We start from the raw sequence: 24400 nt of genomic DNA, 5'->3' as shown, positions 1-24400 counted from the left end.
ATTGTCCTTAGTGTCCTATGTCCTTGTTCTGTGTTAGTTTACACAAATATAGGCTGTTTCGGTTTTCGTTATGTTTATTGTTTTGTAGTGTTTGTGTTTAGTGTGTTTTTCATTAAACATGAATCGTAATCAACACGCCGCATTTTGGTCCGCTTCTCCTTCACCAGAGGAAAACCCTAACACATTGTTGTCATCATAATAATAATAATAATAATAATATCCCATTTAGCAGACGCTTTTATCCAAAGCGACTTACAAGTCGGCTGGGGCCACTACTTTTACATATGGGTTACCGGAATCGATTGTCATCATCAAAGTCACGCTTGGCGTTGCAAGCGCCATGCTCTACCGACTGAGCCACACAGGACCCTCATCAAAGTCACCGTAATTTGCGATAGCACAGCATAACCTTTGTTATTAAACACATTTTCAGGAGGCCTCTTCAGATAGATATTTTGGCCACCCTTGAGAGTAAATGTCATTCATGTTCATCATGTCATGTTTGTACACTGCATACAAAAATGTCCTTCATTATTTTTGCACATTATTATTTAACAAACAAAGAACCACCAGTCAGGATAATACAGACAGCTCAAAAGATATGCTTAGATATGCAGAAAGATATACAGATTTTTGTCATAGAATTAAGCATAATGATTATGGCTCTCGATTGCATGAAAAAGCTGTTTCAGGTGTTTAAAAATTGAATTAAAACTTAAGGACAAGGTGCCTAGGCAGTAAAGTTTTATTTCCTTCTTTTTTTTCCTTCTTTAAAAAAACAACTTGCGGCAAGAAGGCTTCAAACTCACTGCCGTCATAGCCCTCAAACTTCGGCCTAAATGCCTTAATGGACTACACCAATAGTCAGTGATAGTAACTGTTATACAATACAGCTATTTGACAAGACCACTATCAACTTTTTTTACACTATAGTTACAAATATAAATATTTATTCGTAAAATCACATGGTTGTATGTGAAACGGTGCCAATATATTGGCACACCACTTTTTAGACCAAGTCAAGGGTAACAAATTAAACCTTGAGGTTTTAGAACCTCCAACTGGTAACCAAGTTGATCTGTTTAACAAATGCGATTGGATGGTGGCTCTACAGTGTGATGTCTCCGATAAGTTGATTCGTAATTTTTTTATCAGATATAATTATGTGCTCAGCTGGTTGTACTCAGCATAGTGGCTAATTGTGCCAGGTTGGCCTATGAGAAAAGCTAGCAGCTAGCCCTTTTAGACCACAGATCTAATCCTCGGTGTAAGCAAAAGTTTGCGAGTATGGTCCCATCCATTACACCCATTTAAATCAAAACAGTAGCTAAGACTCTGTCGTTGTGATCTTACGACACCTCCTATGTTATCTCCAATTAATTGTTTTGACAGGTGTTTCCTTTAACTGGCACCAACAAAGGGGTGTTTATGATAATGCGTTGATTAGTCTCCAACAAGGACTCTGTCAGTAGTGTGTTTGTTGGGTTTGACCTGGCAGCACTTCTCCCTACTGTCATCACTGACTTTACGCCATGCCACATCCCCTCCCCCCGACCTTACCCTCACCCCTGTGTAGTAATCCCCGTGAACCCCCGTAGAGGGGTCCCCTCGTGTTCCAACTAGGACACCGCACATATTCCGAGAGGTTGGGATGATGACTTCTAGTAATCTCTCGTAACAGTTCGCAAGATGAGTTCTGGGTTCCCAGAATGGAATAGAAAAGTTGACTAAAATGGTGTAAACCGGCTGATATTGACTGTTGTTCAGTGCATGTCCAGTTTTTCATCAGATATGTCTAATCTTAGATTAGTTGTCAAGCCTGCAGCATTGGCGAAATGGGTAGAGGTTTGTTTTCCTCCCAGGTTTCTGGGTGTTTGTGTGAGTTAAAGAGCCGGGCGAAAGAGACTTTCATTTGGGCTGAGAAAGTGGCGTCTCCTCACGCCAAGATTCATTATCATTGTCTCGTTTTCACTATTATCAGGAGTGGCCACCAGGAAAGACATTAGGTTCTTCCTAGCTAAGTATCTGTTCCTTTGATCTTTTAGTTGTGATTAGGTGCTGTACGCCCTTGGCTGGGTGATAACAATATTTCCCATTAGGATCAATGTTCTCTATACGTACTGATGCGCTTGCAGAATGACATCACAATCCATCTGGAATATTGCCTGCTGTTCAATGGTCACTTAAATACGTTTGGCCTCAGGATTGTGGTTTTAAAAATCTCTTATCTGCAGGTCTTGACATGAAGGGTATAATTATCCTTAACGATGAAGGAGTCTCCGTAAGAGATGAAAGCTGGTTGTCATCAGCTCTAAGAGTTTGGTGATCCCGGTTTGTGAGGGAAGCACAATAGGACAGGATAAGTAGAGCCTCTTACATGGCACATTAGCTCTCACTCTGATAGCTGGGACATCGTTAGCCTCTCCAGTGACTGGGTCTATTTTCTGTCAAACTGTTGAAAACACTGTGGATTTTGAGACTTTAAAAAAATCAAACCCTTTCTTCTACAGTAATCTTTAGTCTAAGCAAGTTTTTAACATTGACTGACATACAATACAGCTGGAGTTACTTTCAGTACACTATTAGTTGGCCTAACGTGAAAGTTGTTCTGCCGTGTGTTATTTGTCCTGCAGTCACAAAGACCTTTTTCCTCCACAGGCCTAACACCTTCTCAACATACAAACTCACTTCTTTTTTCTTTTTTTACTTTCTAAGACTGTGTGTGCGCGTGTGCGTGAGTGTGTGTGGCACATCGTCAGATTCTTAAATATCAGTCTTCCGGGAATGTTTGTTGACAGCTGTGTTCCCAGGTCATGTCTCCTTGAGCCGTGGCCATTTTACATGCTTGGTAGTGTGAAAACACAGTGTATGTAAAATATGCCCCAAGATACTGGCACAGAGTCAGATGTTTTCCATATCCTCCTAATGGTTAAGGTGAGGAATTGAGGGTGGGTAATCTGATCCTACATCTGCAGCTCTCACCTTTCTGTCTGTAAACTCACTCCATCAGAAACACCGACCCAGGAACTCTGGGAAACATGTCAACTAGTCAAGGCTAAAAATACAACAGCAGTGCCTACTGGCCTGGGGAAGTTCAATCTGAGCCAGGAGTACCCAAACTGCTGCCACAGTGAAAGGGAGTACTAGTGGCAACAGAGGTTGGGTCAAATATTAAGATGCATTTTTTTAAAGGGCGTTTAGTACTACTGTAACTACATGAGTGTTTCATAGTTTAAGAAATATTGCCCTAAATAATATTCTACCTTTTTACATTGACGTGACCTCTGTTTTCTCAACTCTTTTTATTTTCTCTGTAGTTTGCCCAACCTGGACTCTGAAGGCGATGAGAGGTATGTGTCTGAAGGAGACGAGAGATATGTACATGTATTGGCTTGTAAGAACATTTCTATAGCTGTAGGATACTCCAGGTAACACAATATGAACAGGGGTCACTGATGTAAGAGGCACATCGACAGTAGAGATACAGAGGACGTCTTGGTAGGACATACACGGATCTGTGTGTTTATGTCTCCGGCAACAATCTTTCTCACATAGCAGGGCACAATTTAATATGCTCTACATCACTGTCAACACAGCTCAACTTTCCATCTGTCAATGATGTCACCCCAGCATGATCCAAACAGGGAGCAATACACACACACACACAATCCTGCACACACACACACACACACACACACACACACACACACACACACACACAACAACAACAAAAAGACACACATGGCTGTTGTCTTTGGGTAATCCCATTCTCTGTCCTGCTCCGCTACTTTCCGTAATAAAACATGAAGCTTTATAATATGCTACGGTGTGTGTTTGTGTGTGTGGCTTTTGTGGTACTTATGTGCATGCAAGCCTGTTTGTCTGTATGTGTGTCAAATCAAATCGAATTGCATTGGTCACATGCATCGTAAAAAACAGGTGTAAACTGACAGTGAACTGCGTAGATACAGGCCCTTCCCGACAATGCAGAGAGAAAACAAATACGAGGAATACCACAGGTGTGTGTGCACCTGCTGACAGAATCCTGGAAACAGTAGTAATCCCTCAGCAGGCCGGGGCTATCAGAGTAATGGAATAGAGGGATAAAGACATGTTTTTCTCCCAGACAGACCGACAAGGTTATAGCTGCTGACCTGTGTCTTCTCTGTTGCATCCCAGAGTACTGTTAGTATTTGAGGGGGACGTGTATGAGGTAGTGCCATATAAATAGAATTGGTGTCCACCTGAGGCTGTGAGGACAGTAGCGAATAGTAGTTCAAGACACAAATCAGTGCGTATCCCAGGGGATACTATTTCTTATACTTCTTCATTTTGAAGCATACTGCTCTACAGTATACAGCCATACGCTAACACCATTTCTGCGTCTTCTTGTATTTACTTTGTTGTGCAGTGACTGGGAGACTTAATCAATAAGTGAAGTTGTGTCATTTATTATCATTGTGTGTTTGAATGACATGTTTTTGGCCATAGTCATTTTACAGCTCATGCATCATTCATATATATTTTCATAATGTTGAATAATGATTCAGTCTACACCATGGGAAGGCAACTAGATTCAGCAGCGGGCTGATTTTTTACGGTGGTGGGGGACTGGGGGCCACGACATAATTATAATAATTTGTACACCGCTAATTGACCACAACTGAGCCCAAAAATAGAGAACAATCATTTCATACCTTGATTATGTTGAGAAATGATCACATCATTTCTCTTTTTTTATTTGTGGGAATACTTAGGAACAGATTTCCTAAATGAAACGGCTGTTGCCGACCCCTGGTCAACACTGTTGACAGTAGACTACACCATCTGAGCTGAGTGTCCCACCTAAGACCTCAGCAGAAGTCTGCTTCACTTAGTGTTATTAGACACAAGTTCCCTCGCTGCTACACCTTAAACGTGAAACGCACCGATAATCTTAATGCCGATAGACTGCCGATAGGTACTTATCACAGTGGGAGGCCGTTCCTTCTCTTGCTAGAACAAAAGCTGTACCTACTGCGTGTCGAACCGGTAGCGACGATCCTGCTGTTTCTACTTGTAGAATTGTGAAGCTCGTCAGTGGCCAACAACTTGACTTTGAGCCAATCGGAGAGCACAAACCACCAACTTGACAACAAAAAGGAACTAAGAGGGCATTTTGTCCGTACATCCACGGTTAAATATCATGAGCCAGTCACATTTCATATGCAATGTAGGCTATGGGATGGTAGCTAGCTAAGTGCACAGATGCAATGTACAAAACATTAAATACTTCCTTCAAGATAGCTAACCACTGTAGCTAGTCTTTACATTATAGCTGCCCAGTTAGTTCAATGTCCATAGATAGATAGCTAGCTAGATATGTTGTGCTAGCTACCGGAAATTCTAGCAAGCTAAACATTTAGCAAGGGACACTGGCAGTATAGGGTAATGGAGAGTGAATTCAATTATTTATTTGTCATCTTGCTAGGAGTTATCTAGCTGTGGCAATCTGGCTTGTATCAACAAGAGCTTTCTACAAAATAGCAACATTAGCGCAGCTAGCTGGAATCTAGACCATGAACTATAACACACACAGACATGCATTGCCAAACAAAGCTACTGCCACCTTCTGGTTTGGAGTATTTTAACAAGGCTGAGTGGCTGAGCACTTCAAGGCCTTTTCTGTGTGAACACAAAAGAAATTGACTGCCAGGGGACTCTGTTTGACATTCCTACCGGTGTGTCTGAGTTATTACTCCCAAATTAGGTGTGAATCCTAACTTCCACTTAAGTAAAATGCTCAATTTGACTTTGGTCCTGCACAGTCCGAATCATGTTTTTCATGAAATTGAATGATACAGTATTTGGATGACACAAGATCAAAGATGACCAAACGGTAACATCTTATTTTCTTACTTAACTAAATAAGTACCGACTAGTATCCGTCATCGCATAAATTGTGTTTGCAGAGGGGTGTGGTTTACATAGCTAGCTGGCCAGTTTACAGGTGCCAACATTCTACTGCAGGGTGTCCACAAATATAATTACAGGTTTTTCCTTTTAATCTATGGCAAAGATACATATAGGTTTCCCCTTTCTTCTATGTCTGGTGTTTGCTAGTTACTGGCTAGTTTTCTAGTCATCAAGTCAAGAATCTCAAATATAAAATATATATTGATTTGTTTAACACTTTTTGGTTACTACATGATTCCATAGTTTTGATGTCTTCACTATTATTCTACAATGTAGAAAATAGTCACAAAAAAAAGAAGGAAAAAAAAGAAAGAAAACACTTGAATGAGTAGGTGTTCTAAAACTTTTGACCGGTAGTGTATGACGGGGATGGCTGTTGCATGCAATTTAAATGTTTGTTTGCTGTTCGTTTCTTTATGTATCTGCAAATGCTTGAGGTTATTTCAATGCAGTGCTGCATCCGAGTTTCTTGACGTAGTTGTGTCAATGAACTGTCAGTCAAAGTCAACTGTCCCCGCCCACTCAGTCTATTAGCTCTCCGCCCTCTCAGCCTGTCTTTTAAGCCTTGCTGATAGTTAAACATGAAAAAAAAGGACAATTTTCTTCAATTCTAAGCATTTTCATCTGGAAAATAAATTATATGGGTGATGTTTTGGTCACTCAAAAGGCTATTTTACATGGGAATCAAGATTTACTGTTTGGGACCTTTAAGTGGATGTTAGAATTCCCCCCTTGGTTTCCACTTCATCTAATCCGCTGTTTAATCACTGGAGCCCTGTGACATCCTGTCTGGGACATGCCTCTCAACTGGCCCTGTATGTCTGTGGTGATCAGGATCATTAGATAGACCCTGGGACGCTTATCAACCAACTCTCTTTCCTTTCCTTTCAAAAATATTCTAGTTCTCCCTCTCATCATCCCTTTCACTCTTCCCGCTCCCCTTCTCCCTCAAGTAGCAGCCAAGGATAAGCAGCTGAGCTCCTGTCACCCCTGGCAGACCACAGGGGAACTCAGAGAGTGTGTCTGTGTCCATCCCTTTCCTCTATCTTGTATTTATCTCACTAATATGTCACACCAATTATAACGACACCAAGAAAAGACACGCAATAACAGACTAAATACAACCGCATTAAATCCAGCCATGACGTATGCGGCTCTGTCTTCTATATTCAGAGTGAGTCAGAATCTTCAAATTACAGGAAGTAATAGTTTGTTTTGTTTATAGACACTAAGATCTAATGATAGACATGCACATATAGGGCCACGATCGCCTTGTTTTGGTTTGTGTTGCCGACTGTATACATTACTGGTGCTAATGGTGTGTCTATGTGTGTGCCATTGCAGCCCCACATCAGACAAGGATGCAGCTGGTGATGGGGATATCCAGTAAGCACACATGACGCCTCGCACCAGATGGTCGCTATGGAGATGCTGTATTTACTCTTATACACTGTTATCCACAATAGAAAAATACACACAGTATCTAGTCAATACAGTAAAGTAACTGCCTGTATTACAAAAAAACCAAGATAATATCCTGGTTTCCATTGTAATTGAACAACACAGAAAGCAATCCAAAAACCATTTTACATTTGAACCTAGTCTGCCATGAAGTGTGTTTATCTTTGTGCGTCATTGAGAAAGACAGGAAGTTGTGAGATGTTGGATGATCTTGACACTGTGTTTATCTTGGCAGGAAGAGAGGCTCTGTGGCTTATGCTTCCCAGAAGCCCTGGCTGCTCAACGCGACGCTGGTGGAGAACATCACCTTTGAGATGCCCATGATCAAACCCAGGTGAGACTTGATTATACAGTGCATTTGGAAAGTATTCAGACCCCTTTACCTTTTCCACATTTTGTTACGTTACAGCCTTATTAAAAAATTGATTAAATTGTCCCCCCCTCATCAATCTATACACAATACCCCATAATAACAAAGCAAAAACAGTTTTTTAGAAATGTTTGCTAATTTATTAAAAAACATAAATGTTATATTTACATAAGTATTCAGACCCTTTACTCAGTAGTTTGTTGAAGCACCTTTGGCAGCAATTGCAGCCTCTAGTCTTCTTGGGTATGAAGCTACAAGCTTGCCACACCTGTATTTGGGGAGTTTCTCCAATTCTTCTCTGAAGATCCTCTCAAGCGCTGTCAGGTTGAATGGGAGCGTCGCAGCACAACTATTTTCAGGTCTCTCCAGAGATGTTTGATTGGGTTCAAGTCCGGGCTCTGGCTGGGCCACTCAAGGACCTTCGGAGACATGTCCCGAAGCCTCTCCTGTGTGGTCTTGGCTGTGTGCATAGGGTCATTGTCCTGTTGGAAGGTGAACCTTCTCCCCAGTCTGAGGTCCTGAGTGTTCTGGAGCAGGTTTTCATCAAGGATCTCTCTGTACTTCATCTTTCCTTTGATCCTGACTAGTCTCCCAGTCCCTGCTGCTGAAAAACATCCCCACAGCATGAAACTGACACCACCATGCTTTACCATAGGGATTGTGCCTGGTTTCCACCAGATGTGATGCTCTATCAGAGTGACCATCAGAGTGACCATTGGCCAACTCTAGGAAGAGTCTTGGTGGTTCCAAACTTCTTCCATTTAAAAATGATGGAGGCCACTGTGTTCTTGGAGACCTTCAATGCTGCAGAAATGTTTCGGTACCCTTTCCCAGATCTCTACCTCGATACAATTGTCGTGTCTGTGACTATCATTAAATGTGAAGACTTATTTTATCAAATCAATTCTCTGTGGATGTATTATTACGTGATTAAACTAATCATGTCAACTTTAATTAACTAGGAAGTCGGGACACCACGGGAAAATGTTTATAGTCTCTACTTCCCGAATCGACTCTTCAGATATTTTCATATCTTATCGATTCTTCTTCTATTAATGTATCATTATTACCTCGTCAGTTCTCATTACTGATCATTCTCATTACTGAACATTGGATATCTGCATGAACCCTAGCCTAAATGATGAATCAGCTATATACAAATTGTCTTAATTATTTATTTACTAACTAACTAAATAATCACAGAAATACATAACGAACAAACAGTAGATATTGGTTACGAACACAATGCATTGATAAGTCCCTAGTGGGCTAAACCGGTATGATGGCTTGGTAGACAATGGAAAGGGGTGGGGACAGGAAAAGAGCAGGAGAGACAAAATGGATTCACTACACACAGTTTATATTAGTTGAAATGCTAATCTTTTGCACATGAACAGCCGCTCATTCGAGAATAATTGCAACGTATATATTTACGCCCGTATGTCGTTGTCTTCTCTGTTGGAATCGCCGGTCCGTCTGCTGGAGAGTCAGTTCATCAGAGAGTCTCTGGTTAACATCCCTAGAAGCCACTATGTCTTTCGTAGTTGTCGCCTTCTCTGCGGTTCCCGGATAGTGTCTGTTGTAATGGATAAGTCAGGCGTACAGATGGTTGTTGCATAGAATAGATGCTTCCGCAGTTGTCGGTATACACGTATTAGACTTACGTCATTTCCAGCTGTATGGTCTGTCTCCGTGACTTAGAGAATTGTAGTTCTTAACAATTTCAACATGTAGCGTCAGCTCCTTGTTTTCTGGTCTACTGTAAATTTCATCAGGAGTGGGTTTTATACAATTCTGAGAAAAGGGGCGGTCCATGACGCCGACTGTAATGTCTATGCTCATGTGGGCGTGGCCAATGATTTGGTTAACTTTATATGAAAACCCATATTTTCTCATTTCGAAGATTAACATCACATTACATCTTTTCACGAATAGTTTCATGTTTAATCACATACGTTTCACAACATTTAGATGTAAACCTGACAGCTGAGAAATGTACACTTTAAGAGACACAGTTGTGTGTTTCCTGTCCTTCATGAGATCACCAAATGAAACGCACTCGTCATGACTGTCCCTTAAGTGTCCACGGACCACTCCCACCTTCTCAAAAATATAAATATTGTTTAATTATTCAAACGTTTGATGACCAAGTGTCTCTCTGTGTTCCACAGTTTACATTCTAATCTCGAACACTACAGAGCATAGGGGCAGCGTATTTTATGACCGACCATAAAACTTCCCTCTCTGCCCCTCTACGAGAGAGGGCACGCTGTAGAGCGGACCCACTGTAACCTGATCCTTCAGATTGTCACAGGAGACTTATGACAACAATCCTGTCTATGATCTTTACGGACAATTCCTTCGACCTCATGGCTTGGTTTTTGCTCTGACACTATAAACTCTTCAGACTGATTTTTAGAATAAGGCTGTAAACGTAACAAAATATGGGTAAAAGTCAATTAGTCTGAATACTTTCTGAATGCACAGGCTTAAGGGTTAGTTGACGTCTGATTCAGGCCATTCTAAATCTCTGTTTGTCTCTTTTGACATTGCTAACTGTTTCTACCCTCCCACCCAATCTCCTACCCCCACCCGTGGCACAACACCATATGCTGTTTTCCCCTGCCACTGGATGGGTATGGTGATACACACTTTAAAAAAAAATCCTTATGAAAAACGCTTTCCCAGACGAGCAGGTAGCCTGTGTGTTTGTGGTCCTATCTCCTCTCTCTGGCCTAATGGCCGAGCTGCAGAAAATATAATTAAATGGAACCCTGAGTTATCTCGGTTGCTGTGGAGAAGCATAAAGGAGTAGTGTTTACCTACTCACACTTGTTACTTTTCTCTCGCTCTCTCTCCATTCTTTCCCTCTCTGCTATCGCTCTCTCTCCCTGTCTTTGACTCTCTTTCCTCCTCCCCCCTCTTTTTCTCCCTTTCTCTCTGTCCCCGAGAACAATAGTTGGGCAGCTTTTATTACATTTACATTACATTTAAGTCATTTAGCAGACGCTCTTATCCAGAGCGACTTACAAATTGGTGAATTCACCTTCTGACATCCAGTGGAACAGCCACTTTACAATAGTGCATCTAAATCATTAAGGGGGTGTATCCTATCCTAGGTATTCCTTGAAGAGGTGGGGTTTCAGGTGTCTCCGGAAGGTGGTGATTGACTCCGCTGTCCTGGCGTCGTGAGGAGTTTGTTCCACCATTGGGGGCCAGACAGCGAACAGTTTTGACTGGGGAACTGTACTTCCTCAGTGGTAGGGAGGGCGAGCAGGCCAGAAGGTGGATGAACGCAGTGCCCTTGCTTGGGTGTAGGGCCTGATCAGAGCCTGGAACTGCGGTGCCGTTCCCCTCACAGCTCCGTAGGCAAGCACCATGGTCTTGTAGCGGAGACGAGCTTCAACTGGAAGAGCGGAGGAGCGGGGTGACGTGAGAGAACTTGGGAAGGTTGAACACCAGACGGGCTGCGGCGTTCTGGATGAGTTGTAGGGGTTTAATGGCACAGGCAGGGAGCCCAGCCAACAGCTGTTGCAGTAATCCAGACGGGAGATGACAAGTGCCTGGATTAGGTTTCCTGTGAGGGTCGCACTCCGGATGTTGTAGAGCATGAACCTACAGGAACGGGCCACCGCCATGATGTTGGTTGAGGACGACAGGGTGTTGTCCGGGATCACGCCAAGGTTCTTAGCGCTCTGGGAGGAGGACACAATGGAGTTGTCCCGTGATGCGAGATCATGGAACGGGCAGTCCTTCCCCGGGAGGAAGAGCAGCTCCGTCTTAGTTCAGCTTGAGGTGGTGATCCGTCATCCACACTGATATGTCTGCCAGACATGCAGAGATGTTCGCCACCTGGTCATCAGAAGGGGGAAAGGAGAAGATTAATTGTGTGTCGTCTGCATAGCAATGATAGGAGAGACCATGTGAGGTTATGACAGAGCCAAGTGACTTGGTGTATAGCGAGAATAGGAGAGGGCCTAGAACAGAGCCCTGGGGGACACCAGTGGTGAGCGCGTGGCGAGGAGACAGATTCTCGCCACGCCACCTGGTAGGAGCGACCTGTCAGGTAGGACGCAATCCAAGCGTGGGCCGCGCCGGAGATGCCCAACTCGGAGAGGGTGGAGAGGAGGATCTGATGGTTCACAGTATCGAAGGCAGCCGATAGGTCTAGAAGGATGAGAGCAGAGGAGAGAGAGTTAGCTTTAGCAGTGCGGAGCGCCTCCGTGATACAGAGAAGAGCAGTCTCAGTTGAATGACTAGTCTTGAAACCTGACTGATTTGGATCAAGAAGGTCATTCTGAGAGAGATAGCGGGAGAGCTGGCCAAGGACGGCACGTTCAAGAGTTTTGGAGAGAAAAGAAAGAAGGGATACTGGTCTGTAATTGACATCGGAATCGAGTTCTGAAGGGGTGCAACTCTCGCTCTCTATGAAGACGGAAGGGACATGCCAGCGGTCAGGGATGAGTTGATGAGCGAGGTGAGGTAAGGGAGAAGGTCTCCGGAAATGGTCTGGAGAAAGAGGAGGGGATAGGGTCAAGCGGGCAGGTTGTTGGGCGGCCGGCCGTCACAACGAGATTTCATCTAGGTTAAGTGTGAGCAGAACCTCGTTTGACTTACAAGCGAGGATCGGATGTCGTCGACCTTTGAAGTCATCTATCAGGAGGGAGGAGAAGGTCTTCCTAGGGTTGAGGCAGATGCTTGGAATTTAGAGTGGTAGAAAGTGGCTTTAGCAGCAGAGACAGAGGAGGAAAATTAGTGAAAGGATGCCAGGTAGGGAGGCGAGTTTTCCTCCATTTGATCTGGCTGCCCCCGGTGCTCTGTTCTGTGAGCTCGCAATGAGTCATCGAAAGCGGGAGGGGAGGATCAGCCCCAGGGGACATAGGGAGTCAAAGGATGCAGAAAGGGAAGAGGAGGGTTGAGGAGGCAGAATCAGGAGATAGGTTGGAGAAGGTATGAGCAGAGGAAGAGATGATAGGATGGAAGAGGAGAGATAGCGGGGGAGAGAGAGCGAAGGTTGGGACGGCGCGATACCATCCAGTAGGGGCAGTGTGGAAGTGTTGGATGAGAGCGAGAGGGAAAAGGATACAAGGTAGTGGTCGGAGACTTGGAGGGAGTTGCAATGAGGTTAGTGGAAGAACAGCATCTAGTAAAGATGAGGTCGGCGTATTGCCTGCCTTGTGAGTAGGGGGAAGGTGAGAGGGTGAGGTCAAAGAGGAGAGGAGTGGAAAGAAGGAGGCAGAGAGGAATGAGTCAAAGGTAGACGTGGGGAGGTTAAAGTCGCCCAGGACTGTGAGGTGAGCCGTCCTCAGGAAAGGAGCTTATCAAGGCATCAAGCTCATTGATGAACTCTCCGAGGGAACCCGATAAATGATAAGGATGTTAAGCTTGAAAGGGCTGGTAACTGTGACAGCATGGAATTCAAAGGAGGCGATAGACAGATGGGTAAGGAGAGAGAGAGAATGACCACTTGGGAGAGATGAGGAGTGCCACCACCCCGCTGACCAGAAGCTCTCGGGGTGTGAACACGTGGGCGGACGAAGAGAGAGCAGTAGGAGTAGCAGTGTTATCTGTGGTGATCCATGTTTCCGTCAGTGCCAAGAAGTCGAGGACTGGAGGGAGGCAGGGCTGAGATGAACTCTGCCTTGTTGGCCGCAGATCGGCAGTTCCAGAGGCTACCGGAAACCTGGACGTGGGTTCTGGGACCACCAGATTAGGGTGGCCGCGGCCACGCGGTGTGGAGCGTTTGTATGGTCTGTGCAGAGAGGGAGAACAGGGATAGATAGACACATAGTTGACAGGCTACAGAAGACTACGCTAATGCAAAGGAGTTTGGAATGACAAGTGGACTACACGTCTCGAATGTTCAGAAAGTTCTTGACTGAAATGATTGAAATGCTACACTGCTAGTAAATGACTTTGTAGGCTAGCTGGTATTGGCTGCGATGTTGACACTACACTAATCAAGTCGTTCCGTCGAGTGTAATAGTTTCTACAGTGCTGCTATTCGGGGGCTAGCTGGCTAGCTAGCAGGTTGATTGTGTTACGTTACCTTAAAAGAACGACAATAGCTGGCTAACTAACCTAGAAAATCGCTCTAGGCTACACAATTGTCTTAGATACAAAGACGGCTATGTAGCTAGCTAGCTACGATCAAACAAATCCAACCGTTGTACTGTAATAGTTTCTACAGTGCTGCTATTCGGGGGCTAGCTGGCTAGCTACGTTAAAAGAACGACAATAGCTGGCCAGCTAACCTAGAAAATCGCTCTAGACTACACAATTGTCTTAGATACAAAGACGGCTATGTAGCTGGCTACCTACGATCAAACAAATCAAACCGTTGTACTGTAATGAAGTGAAATGAAAATGTGATACTACCTGTGGAGCGAGCGGAATGTTGACCGGGTAGTTGAAGTTCAATTCGGTAGAGGTTGGCTAGCTGTTGCTAGCTAGCTAGCAGCATCTCCTTTAAGGACGACAAATAGCTGGCTAGCTAACCTCGGTAAATTAAGATAATCACTCTAAGTCTACACACTCTAAACTACACAATTATCTTGGATACGAAGACAGCGAAGACAACTATGTAGCTAGCTGACACTACGCTAATCGAGTCGTTCAGTTGAGTGTAATAGTTTCTACAGTGCTGGTGGACAGTGGATGTTAGCTAGCTGCTTAGCTAGCTGCTGGGCAGATACGTTAGGACGACGAAATACGATAATTATGCAATTATCTTTGATACAAAGACGGCTATGTAGCTAGCTAAGAAGAAATTGCTAAGATTAGACAAATCAAACCATTATCTCTCTCATTCGCTCTCTATCTCTTCCCTGTGTCTTTGTTTCTCCAAGCACAGTGGGATAGTTCTCTCTGTAGTCTCAGTGCTCCTCTGGGGCCTCAATTATCAACCATGTGTAAATGTCATACTACGTTTTGGCGTACATGGAGATTCTGGGATTTGCGTGCACAACAAATGATTGGGATTTATCAAGCTGTTGCACTCAAGTTATACACATGTTTTTGTTGATAAACACCCTTATTTGCTGGAACTGGGTGTTGGAACTGGGCCCTGACAGTTTCTGAACGAAAGTGCAATGGCAAATTTGATCACATTTCTGTAGAGGTGTGGGCAGAATGTTTTCATCATTTGCCGTGACTTTTTCCAAACCAAAAAATGTATGCCTCCACATGTGCCAAACACTGGCCGCGCATTCTGCGAGATTGATTGTCTATTCGAAATACGCAAAGACAAATTGTTGTTCAATATTTAGTTTATCAATAGATTTGTGTCCATATGGTTAGCTAGCTAGCTGGCCATGCAATCGTTTAAAGGATGCATCAATACAGCTCTGGTTTTTAAATTATATATATTTTTTACACCTGACTACCGCTGAGGTGTGGTGGTCTTTCTGGCGCTTATAACAGCCGAAACATCACCCAGGTGGGAGCTACACTTCTGTAGTGGACTATCCAGCCTGCCTACAGAGGAAGAGGAGACGAGGAGCGAGGTGCCTGATGAAGAGCTCCGGACCCGTCTAAGTAACTGACTGACGAGGCACCCCTCTCTGTGACATCCTAGCTCCCTCTGCTTAAGCCTCTCTGATGAGCTGCCTGGCTGAGCAACACCTTATCATCTGAAGCTGCGGGAGACCATCTGCCAAAGCACCAACCGGATCTCTACATTTTGGTTTTTACAGCGTCCTTCAGATTCTCTTGGTAATGAAAGCACTATATAAAATATAAAAAATATGATTATTATTATATCTCCTGCCTTGGTATGGGCTCAGAGATGAAATAGGCTGGTGTTGCGTTCCTATTGCACAGCAATATTGTAGCCTACCCATACTGTCAAATATTTTAAATGGGGTACTAGTCTATTTACTTTTTGAGCATGCTGAGCAATTGAATGAGTGATGGATGAATGGTAGCCTAATATTTGTTGCGTAGCAGAAATAAACCATGTCAGACCAATGACAGTAAAGGAGAAACATGACCTGCAATGTTATGATTACATATACGCCTACACGCTGCTCAGTGCTTTATTTATTACTCGGGAGGTACCGGTGGGGGAGTTCTGAGGTACCGGAACTTATGAGAGAGAAGAAAAAAAAATCACCTTTATAATAAAGCATTGCATGCATATGATCACATTTGCGTAGTGGCATTTAGCAGTAGAGTAGAGGCACTTAGAGAAGTTGCACACATTGGGAAGCATTTCTGGGGAAAATAGGGCCTTTTTATGAACGCATTTCATGCAATTCTACATTATTTTACATGGCTGGAGACTTTGGCAGAATCTTTTTTAATACAGCCCAAGTGATCGAAATGGCAGGCTACGTTGACACTGACAAACTGAGATCCGTAAAAAACGACCTTGTCTTGAATCCATCAATATCCATCAAAATATGAGGAAGTTCTAGTCCTAAAAATGCTTTCCAGTTTCATTGTTTCACCCAATGATGTGTGCTCGTGCCAAAAGCTTATCTCTCTCTTGTTTTACTTTGGAAGTATGTTGGCAGCCTACAGTCTTCTCTTTTCACCATTTGCTTTCCAACCAGTATTTTCCCTCGATTTGTATTTGAAATATTGCGAAAGGCCTGTTTTGTCTGCATGCTGTTTGTTCACTGACAGATTTGCCACGCGTTCCTTACTGTAGGCTATTCCTTGTTATTGGGCTACAGTCCACAAGAAGCTATCAATTCTCTGTGGCTAAATTATAGGCCTTCCCATGGTGTAGTAGGCTGTTCTGAATGATTTAATTTATTTCTCAACAGAGCAGTAATTCTATAACTTTGGCAAATTTATTTCAATTTATCAGGGGTGCTGCAGTTCCTCCAGAACCCTTTGCGTGGCAATAATTCTATAAGGAAATAAATATTGAAGTGGAATGCTGGAGAGATGAAAGTTGCAGGCTCATGTCTATCAGAGCAGAGAGCGAGAGAGTTCATAGAAAGTGAATCTCATTCTAGTTATGTGAGAGATACAGACGCACTTCTCACACAGCCATGGCCACCCGTTGGTCTCACACATACAGTAGGTTACAATGTTGCGCTAAACCCGGGCCGGCCCAACCCCAATCAAGTCTTAGAATATAGGACCGGGATGAAAATCTACTTTTACACATTGTTTTTTTTTGCGAGGGCAGGAGAATTAACGAAGAGGCAACTCAAATGATCATTTTGTTTCAGATTTGGATGAGGGCCTATAGCAGGTCGTTTGTGTTGTTGGGTGGATCTTGGCTGTTCACAGGTCTTGGTGTGCCTCCTCACTGACTTCCTGGTGGCCCCCTGTACTGACTTGGTGATGGAATAGGGGATGCTGGGAGAGGTGAAGGCGGATTGGAGGGGCCGGGGGGTCTGGACTGAGGCTGGCTGGTTTGCTGCTGTGTGGGATCAGGGGCAGGAAGGGCTAAAGGGGTGGATCTGCGTAGCTAAGGAGCAGGGGGAGGAGTCAGGGGCAGTAGGGGGTATGGTAGGGGGGTCAAGGGAGGGGACGGTTTCTCAGTGGGATAGGTTGTGTTTTCTGGCATCAGGGTTTGGGTTCTGGGGTGGTCTTCAGATCTGGTCTCTTGTTGGTCTGTGGTTTGTCTGGTCTCTTGTCTGGTCTCTTGTCTGGTCTCTTGTCTGGTCTCTTGTCTGGTCTCTTGTCTGGTCTCTTGTTGGTCTGGTCTCTTGTCTGGTCTGTTTGTCTGGTCTCTGGTCTGGTCTGTTGTTTGTCTGGTCTCTTGTTGGTCTGTTGTTTGTCTGGTCTCTTGTTGGTCTGTTGTTTGTCTGGTCTCTTGTTCCATCTGTTGTTTGTCTGGTCTGTTGTTTGTCTGGTCTCTTGTCTGGTCTCTTGTTGGTCTGTTGTTTGTCTGGTCTCTTGTCTGGTCTCTTGTTGGTCTGTTGTTTGTCTGGTCTCTTTTCTGGTCTGTTTGTCTGGTCTCTTGTCTGGTCTGTTGTTTGTCTGGTCTCTTGTCTGGTCTGGTCTCTAGGTGGTCTCTTGTTGGTCTGGTCTCTTGTTGGTCTGGTCTCTTGTTGGTCTGGTCTCTTGTTGGTCTGGTCTCTTGTTGGTCTGGTCTCTTGTCTGGTCTGTTTGTCTGGTCTCTTGTCTGGTCTCTTGTTTGTCTGGTCTCTTGTCTGGTCTCTTGTTGGTCTGTTATTTGTCTGGTTTCTTGTCTGGTCTGTTGTTTGTCTGGTCTCTTGTCTGGTCTATTGTTTGGCTGGTCTTTTACATTTGGTATTTTTTTTGTCCAGTTTGGGTCATCATCATCTAAGAAAAGGAGTTGTGATGCGAGGGGTTCTTCCGGTTGTATGGTGACTTTCGAAACTGGCTTCCCTTTGACGAGGGGGGGTGGCGAGGACGGGATTTGTTGGGGGGGGGGCTGTTTCTGGGACATCTTGGGAGGTGGATTGGACAGTGCCTGTAGAGAGGTCTGGGGTCTGGTTCTGTGTCTTCGTTGTTGTCTGGGGGTGGCAGGTTGGGATTTGGGTTAGTGTGGTTGCGGTTGGTGGCGTTAGCCCTTGCCCCGCTGGCCTAGGAACTGGGGCAGGTTTTGAAGAAGTGGTGCTTTTTCCCGCACAGGTTGTACGGGCGTATGGATACACAGTCTGTCTTTACAGATCTTGCAGACTGTAGCCAGATGGCCCAGTTGGCCACAGTTCCTGCACAGTTTTGGGCATGCCGTAGTAGTGGACGAAACCTCTGTTCCCTAGTGTGATGGTGCTGGGAAGCGGTTGGGTCCGGTCTCAACTGGACCGGCCATTTTCGTTCCCCAGTCCAGACGTTGTCTTCGTCCAGGACCCTCCTAGCCGCTGACTTGAGGATGGCGAACCTACTTAACCAAACGTGTATGTTATAGTCCTGGATGCATTCATTTTAGACGTTTTACTGTAACTACCCCAGATGCTGCTCTATTGTTCCCTTCCTACAGCCTGTCTGTTTTATTCTCCTCTTCGGGCTTTTCTTTTTTTCTCTCTTTTTATCTGTCCTCTCATTCCCTCTCCACCCTCTCTCTCTCTCTCTCTCTCTCTCTCTCTCTCTTTCCATCTCTCTTTAATAAAGCCCCAGGGCCAGACGCTTCATTCATCCCTTTATATAATTCAAGTCTTCTTAAGGGGTCTACAGACAATACGCAGACAGGGCCGATGGAGCGTAGCGCAGTGTTGCAATGTCGTCACAAAAGGGGGCCAGCTCCTTGTAATATTCTCCAACATTCGACACAGTTTCTTTCCTACATGGAAATTGAAACCTGACGTGTTATCCCTTGCGAAGACTGAGGGGCAGTATTGAATGAGTTTTGCAACGTAAGTCCCACCGCTGTGTCAACATCACATTTTCCCAAGTATCCCTTCTGGTATTTTTTTTTTTACCTTTATTTTACTAGGCAAGTCAGTTAAGAACAAATTCTTATTTTCAATGACGGTCTAGGAACAGTGGGTTAACTGCCTGTTCAGGGGCAGAACGACAGATTTGTACCTTGTCAGCTCGGGGGTTTTAACTTGCAACCTTTCGGTTACTAGTCCAACGCTCTAACCACTAGGCTACCCTGCCGCCCCTATAAACACAGACGAGATGGACGTTCTGCTACTTCGCTTCTACCGCTTGCAAATGTCCTTTTTTTTGTGCTTTTATAATGAGATTTTGCTAAGCGCAATTATGTCCAGTTTTGGTGGAACGTCTGTGCGAGCTGGTGAGACAATACGACACTGTCAATATGCAGTGGGTGGATGCCTTAAAGAAACAGCAGCAGGAGTTACAGAAACAACAGCAGCGTCCAGCAAAAGTAAAACCGTCTACAACGTCACGGTACCATGGATGGTGTCTATTCTTGCCGATCAACTCCTCCCGTTTTGCCTCAAACCCAAAAATGGTTGTGTGCTTTTTTTCTTCTCTCATTCATACATTAGGGTGGTGGGTAATTTACCGTCTTTTTTTGTGTGTGTAAATGTTTTTTAAAACTTATTTCCTCGTTCCCATATTACTGGTGTTTTGTTTTCTCTTATTTCCATTTCCCACATGTGTGTTGGATTGTTTTACGTCGGACTGTGTTCCTCTTGTGATAGTAAACACATATCTGAGGTCTACACGGTGATTTTGCTGCTATAACAACCTCCACTCTTCAGGGAAGGTTTTCCACTAGATGTTGGAACTTTGCTGTGGGGACTTGCTTCCATTCAGCCACGAGCATTACTGAGGTCGCGCACTGTGTTGGATGATTAGGTCCGGCTCGCAGTCGGCGTTCCAATTCATCCCAGAGGTGTTTGATGTCTTTGACTTCAGGGGTCTGTGCTTGCCAGTCAAGTTCTTCCACACCGATCTCGACAAACCATTTCTATATGGACCTTGCTTTGTGCACTGGGGCATTGTCATGCTGAAACAGGAAAGGGCAATCCACAAACTGTTGCCACAAAGTTGGAATCACAGAATTGACATTGTATGCTGTAGAATTAAGATTTCCCTTCACTGTAACTAAGGGGTCTAGCCCGAACCATGAAAAACAGCCCCAGACCATTATTCCTCCTCCAACAGACTTCACAGTTGGCACTATGCATTGGGGCAGGTATCATTCTCTTGGCATCTGCCAAAACCTGATTTGTCTGTTGGACTGCCAGAAGCATGATTCATCACTCCAGAGAACGCGTTTCCACTGCAGAGTCCAATGGCGGCGAGCTCTACACCACTCCAGCCGACTCCTGGCCTTGAGCACGGTAATCTTAGGCTTGTGTGCAGCTGCTTGGCCATGGAAAGCCATTGTATGAAGCTCCCGACAGACACTTCTCGTGCTGACGTTGCTTCCAGAGGCAGTTTGGAACTCAGTAGTGAGTGTTGCTATGCGCGCTTCATCACTTGCCAGTCGTCAGTCGGCAACTCGCATTCCGAAAGTATTGAACATGCCTTTCCTCGTCGACGCTTCGCATTAGTTTGGACAAGAGACGTGTATTCTCCATTTTTCTCAGCCCCCCCCCCTCTCATGAGTAGTAGTAGCAGTCCAAGCTCTAGCAACTGCAATACAAAAAAGAGACATGTTTGCTTCTGTGGCAAAAAAAAAGTAGTGTTATAAAACAGAACGCCAGACGAGCCTGACGTGTAGCTCGCGCTTGTACACGAGTGTAGAACGCCGGAAGTTCAATCGCCCTGGCTAGCTAAAGTCAAAAAGAAGAGTGCCTTGGCTCCTCTTACTTGGTTAACCTGTCTGGCCCACCCGGGACGCAACCGCACCCCCTGCCAACAATAAATGCAAATGCGCTACGCCAAATGCTAATAGCACTCGTTAAAACTCAAACGTTCATTAAAATTCACATGCAGGGTATTCAATTCAAGCTACACTCGTTGTGAATCTAGCCAACGAGTCAGATTTGTAAAATGCTTTTCGGCGAAAGCATGAGTAGCTATTATCTGATAGCAGGCAACACGCCGAAATACCAGAAGGGGACGTAAACAAAGGAATTAGCGTAGCCGGCGCTACACAAAACGCAGAAATAAAATATAAAACATTCATTACCTTTGACGAGATTCTTTGTTGGCACTCCTATATGTCCCATAAACATCACAATTTGGTCTTTTTTTCGATTAAATCAGTCCTTGTGTACCCAAAATGTCCATTTATGAAGACCGTCAGATCCAGTAAAAACACATTTTTTAAACGTGACGTTATTTTTTTAAATGAAAAAAGTTGCCTATAAACTTTGACAAAACACTTCAAACTACTTCTGTAATCCAACTTTAGGTATTACTAAACGTTAATAAACGATCAAATTTATCACGGAGCGATCTGTATTCAATAGGCACAAGTTTGGGAAACGTAGTCAACTTTTCCGGTTCCATTGTTTACAGCTGTGGACTTGACAACCGGATGTGGCTATTACTCAGATGACCAACGATTTAGTTGAATCGAAATCACAACACTGGCGACATCTTGTGGAAGCTATAGGAACTGTATCCTCAGCCTTAAGTATTTTTCCTTCCAATAGACAATACATGGACTGGCGGATTGATTTTTTCTCCGTCGATTTAGTGACCAGGTTTTCTGGCGATTTTGACCACGGAACTCGTTTTGTTATAGTCACAGACACCATTGAACCAGTTCTAGAAACTTCAGTGTTTTCTATGCACACATACTAATCATATGCATATACTATATTCCTGGCATGAGTAGCAGGACGTTGAAATGTTGCGCGATTTTTAACAGAATGTTGAAAAAAGTAGCCTGATCTCTAAGAGGTTTTAAGCATCTCTGACTCCCCAAGCCCCCTACAAACGTGCATGCGCGCAGGTCTACGTACTATAGACCCATTTAGAGATTCACTGTTTAACTTGATCCTCTTAAAATGTTCTTCAGTTGAACCGCATCTCTGTGGAGATGTTTATCCTGAATACAACCTTATAATAATATACTGTTGCTGTCTTACGGTACATAGATAACAGTAAGAGTATTGGATGGCGTAAATGGATTACAGTAACCGTATTGGTACCATAAAAACTGGTTATGGTAACATACTATGCCATTTCTTTTACTGTAAAATGTACTTTTACTGCCTGTAAATTACCGTAAAAACAATGATAACATTTTTTTCCTACAGTGTACCATGATATCGTTACTCTGACAGTACAAATCACTAGGAATCTGTTCAGCTTTCCTCAGCTCATTGACATTTCAGGGTATTTGTTTTAATGTCACGGTTGTCATCTGATTCTCTGTTTCTGTGTTGTCCAGGTACAAGGCTGTCATCGAGGCGTGTTCCCTGCAGCCGGATATCGACATCCTGCCACAGGGAGACCAGACGGAGATCGGAGAGAGGGTCAGTGACCCGCACCTTCACTGTCTCTGTCACTCGGGACCACTCGTACCTGTCACTGTTTCTGTCACTGTTTCTGTCTCTGTCACTGTCTCTGTCACTGTCTCTGTCACTCGGGACCACTCGTGCCTGTCTCTGTCACTGTTTCTGTCACTCGGGACCACTCGCTCCTGTCTCTTGTCATTCTTACTTACTAAATGGCAATCGAGGGGACCACATTATAATAGTAGTAATCAAGTATAACCTTTTATAGAATCTTGATGTATTCAGGTTTGAGACAGAATCTCTTTCGCTATACAAAGCCCTGTCACCACCTGTCTGGTTGATGTTTATACTGTATGTACAGGAAGTTAGCTTCACCAGAGCTCGCCCAGTACACTGTCATGTTTGTTTTGTTCAGGCATCATTCTGTTACGTAAGCAGGTCTTGGTTGTGTTTCTGTGACAAAGGTGTGAGTGTGTGTGTGTGTTTTAATAATATTGTGGTGTTTATTTCTGTAATGTTGCTGTTTGTGTAACCTCTTGTGAATAGACTACGTGAACATACGCAAGATTTTAGTTCTGGGTGATGTGGGTGTAATTGATGTGCACTACTACTTCTATAGAATAGGCATGACCCTGTTATGCAGAGAGACCCTGTGTGTGTGTGTGCATGACCCTGTTATACACACACACACACACACACACACACACACACACACACACACACACACACACACACACACACTGTAATGTGGTCTGATAACGCTGAGACTGTACACTCCACGTAACTCCATTCATTCTGTCCGTCCTCCCTCTCTCTCCACAGGGTATAGTTCTATCTGGAGGGCAGCGCCAGCGTATAGGTGTGGCCAGAGCCCTGTACCAACAGGCCAACGTGGTCTTCCTGGTGAGAGAACCTGTCTACACGGTGAACTCAGCTTCATCCACAAGAATCATGTTGAGTCACATAGAACTGAAATCCAAGTAACCGATATTCTCCCCCTTTTGCAAACCACTCTTCACCTCGTCTCTGTATTCATGTATTCTGCGTTGGAAACATTGGGAGGAAGCTAGAATACATTGCATTTGATTGTAGGCCATGGAAGCATGTCCCTCTGTGTTGTTTCAGGATGACCCGTTCTCAGCGCTGGACATTCACCTGAGTGACCACCTGATGCAGGAGGGCATCCTCAAACTGCTGAGAGAAGAGAAGAGGACTGTGGTGCTGGTCACTCACAAGCTACAGTACCTACCCCACGCTGACTGGGTGAGAGTAGAGTGTGCGGGCACGCATGTGTGTGTATTGTGTTTCCACAAGCAGCATTCTTCACTCACATCCAGACGGCCACTAATTCAGTCCCTCTTTCCCTCCGTGGTCAGATCGTAGCGATGAAGAACGGGACCACTCAAACCGAGGGGACTCTGAAAGACATCCAGAACTCTGAACCGGAGCTGTTTGAACAGTGGAAGACCCTGATGCACAGGCAGGACGGAGAGTTTGAGAAGGTACTGTATCGGACCGCGTGTAAATCCAGGTGGCCATAATAGGGTCGAAAGGGGTGTGATGATGACACATCCTCACCTCTCATAGGCCTGAGTTTACACGGGCAGCCCAATTCTGATCGTTTACCAAGTTATTAGTCAATATAGCTGATCTGATTGGTCAGAAGACGAATAAGTGAAAAAAGATCAGGGCTCCTGCGTTCAGTAGGAACAACCAGTTTGAAGAACGGTGTGATGATTTTGTATGGTGTGCTGCAGGAGTTTTAGCAATTTCAAATGTTTACACCCATATTGATTAGTCCTCACCTTGCCACACCCACCACACGGGAGCAAACATATCACAACGGCTGTTAAAG

At 44.4% G+C, this 24400-nt stretch overlaps 1 protein-coding gene across 1 annotated transcript in view; it reads left to right on the top strand.

Annotated features, from left to right (window-relative positions):
• The window catches only part of LOC135509585 (ATP-binding cassette sub-family C member 8-like), a 144069-nt gene that overhangs the window by 94118 nt on the left and 25551 nt on the right, over positions 1 to 24400 (top strand). The window contains exons 19-25 of the mRNA XM_064930362.1: positions 3318 to 3350; positions 7300 to 7341; positions 7652 to 7750; positions 22479 to 22563; positions 23368 to 23448; positions 23671 to 23808; positions 23922 to 24047. Of these exons, the coding sequence (XP_064786434.1) occupies positions 3318 to 3350; positions 7300 to 7341; positions 7652 to 7750; positions 22479 to 22563; positions 23368 to 23448; positions 23671 to 23808; positions 23922 to 24047 (604 nt within the window). The remainder of the gene's footprint in view (positions 1 to 3317; positions 3351 to 7299; positions 7342 to 7651; positions 7751 to 22478; positions 22564 to 23367; positions 23449 to 23670; positions 23809 to 23921; positions 24048 to 24400) is intronic.

The sequence above is a fragment of the Oncorhynchus masou genome, chromosome 22, assembly GCF_036934945.1.
Source record: "Oncorhynchus masou masou isolate Uvic2021 chromosome 22, UVic_Omas_1.1, whole genome shotgun sequence".
Lineage (NCBI taxonomy): Eukaryota > Metazoa > Chordata > Actinopteri > Salmoniformes > Salmonidae > Oncorhynchus > Oncorhynchus masou.
The sequence above is the reverse complement of the archived record's forward strand: the minus strand, read 5'-3'. Positions and strand labels throughout refer to the sequence as shown.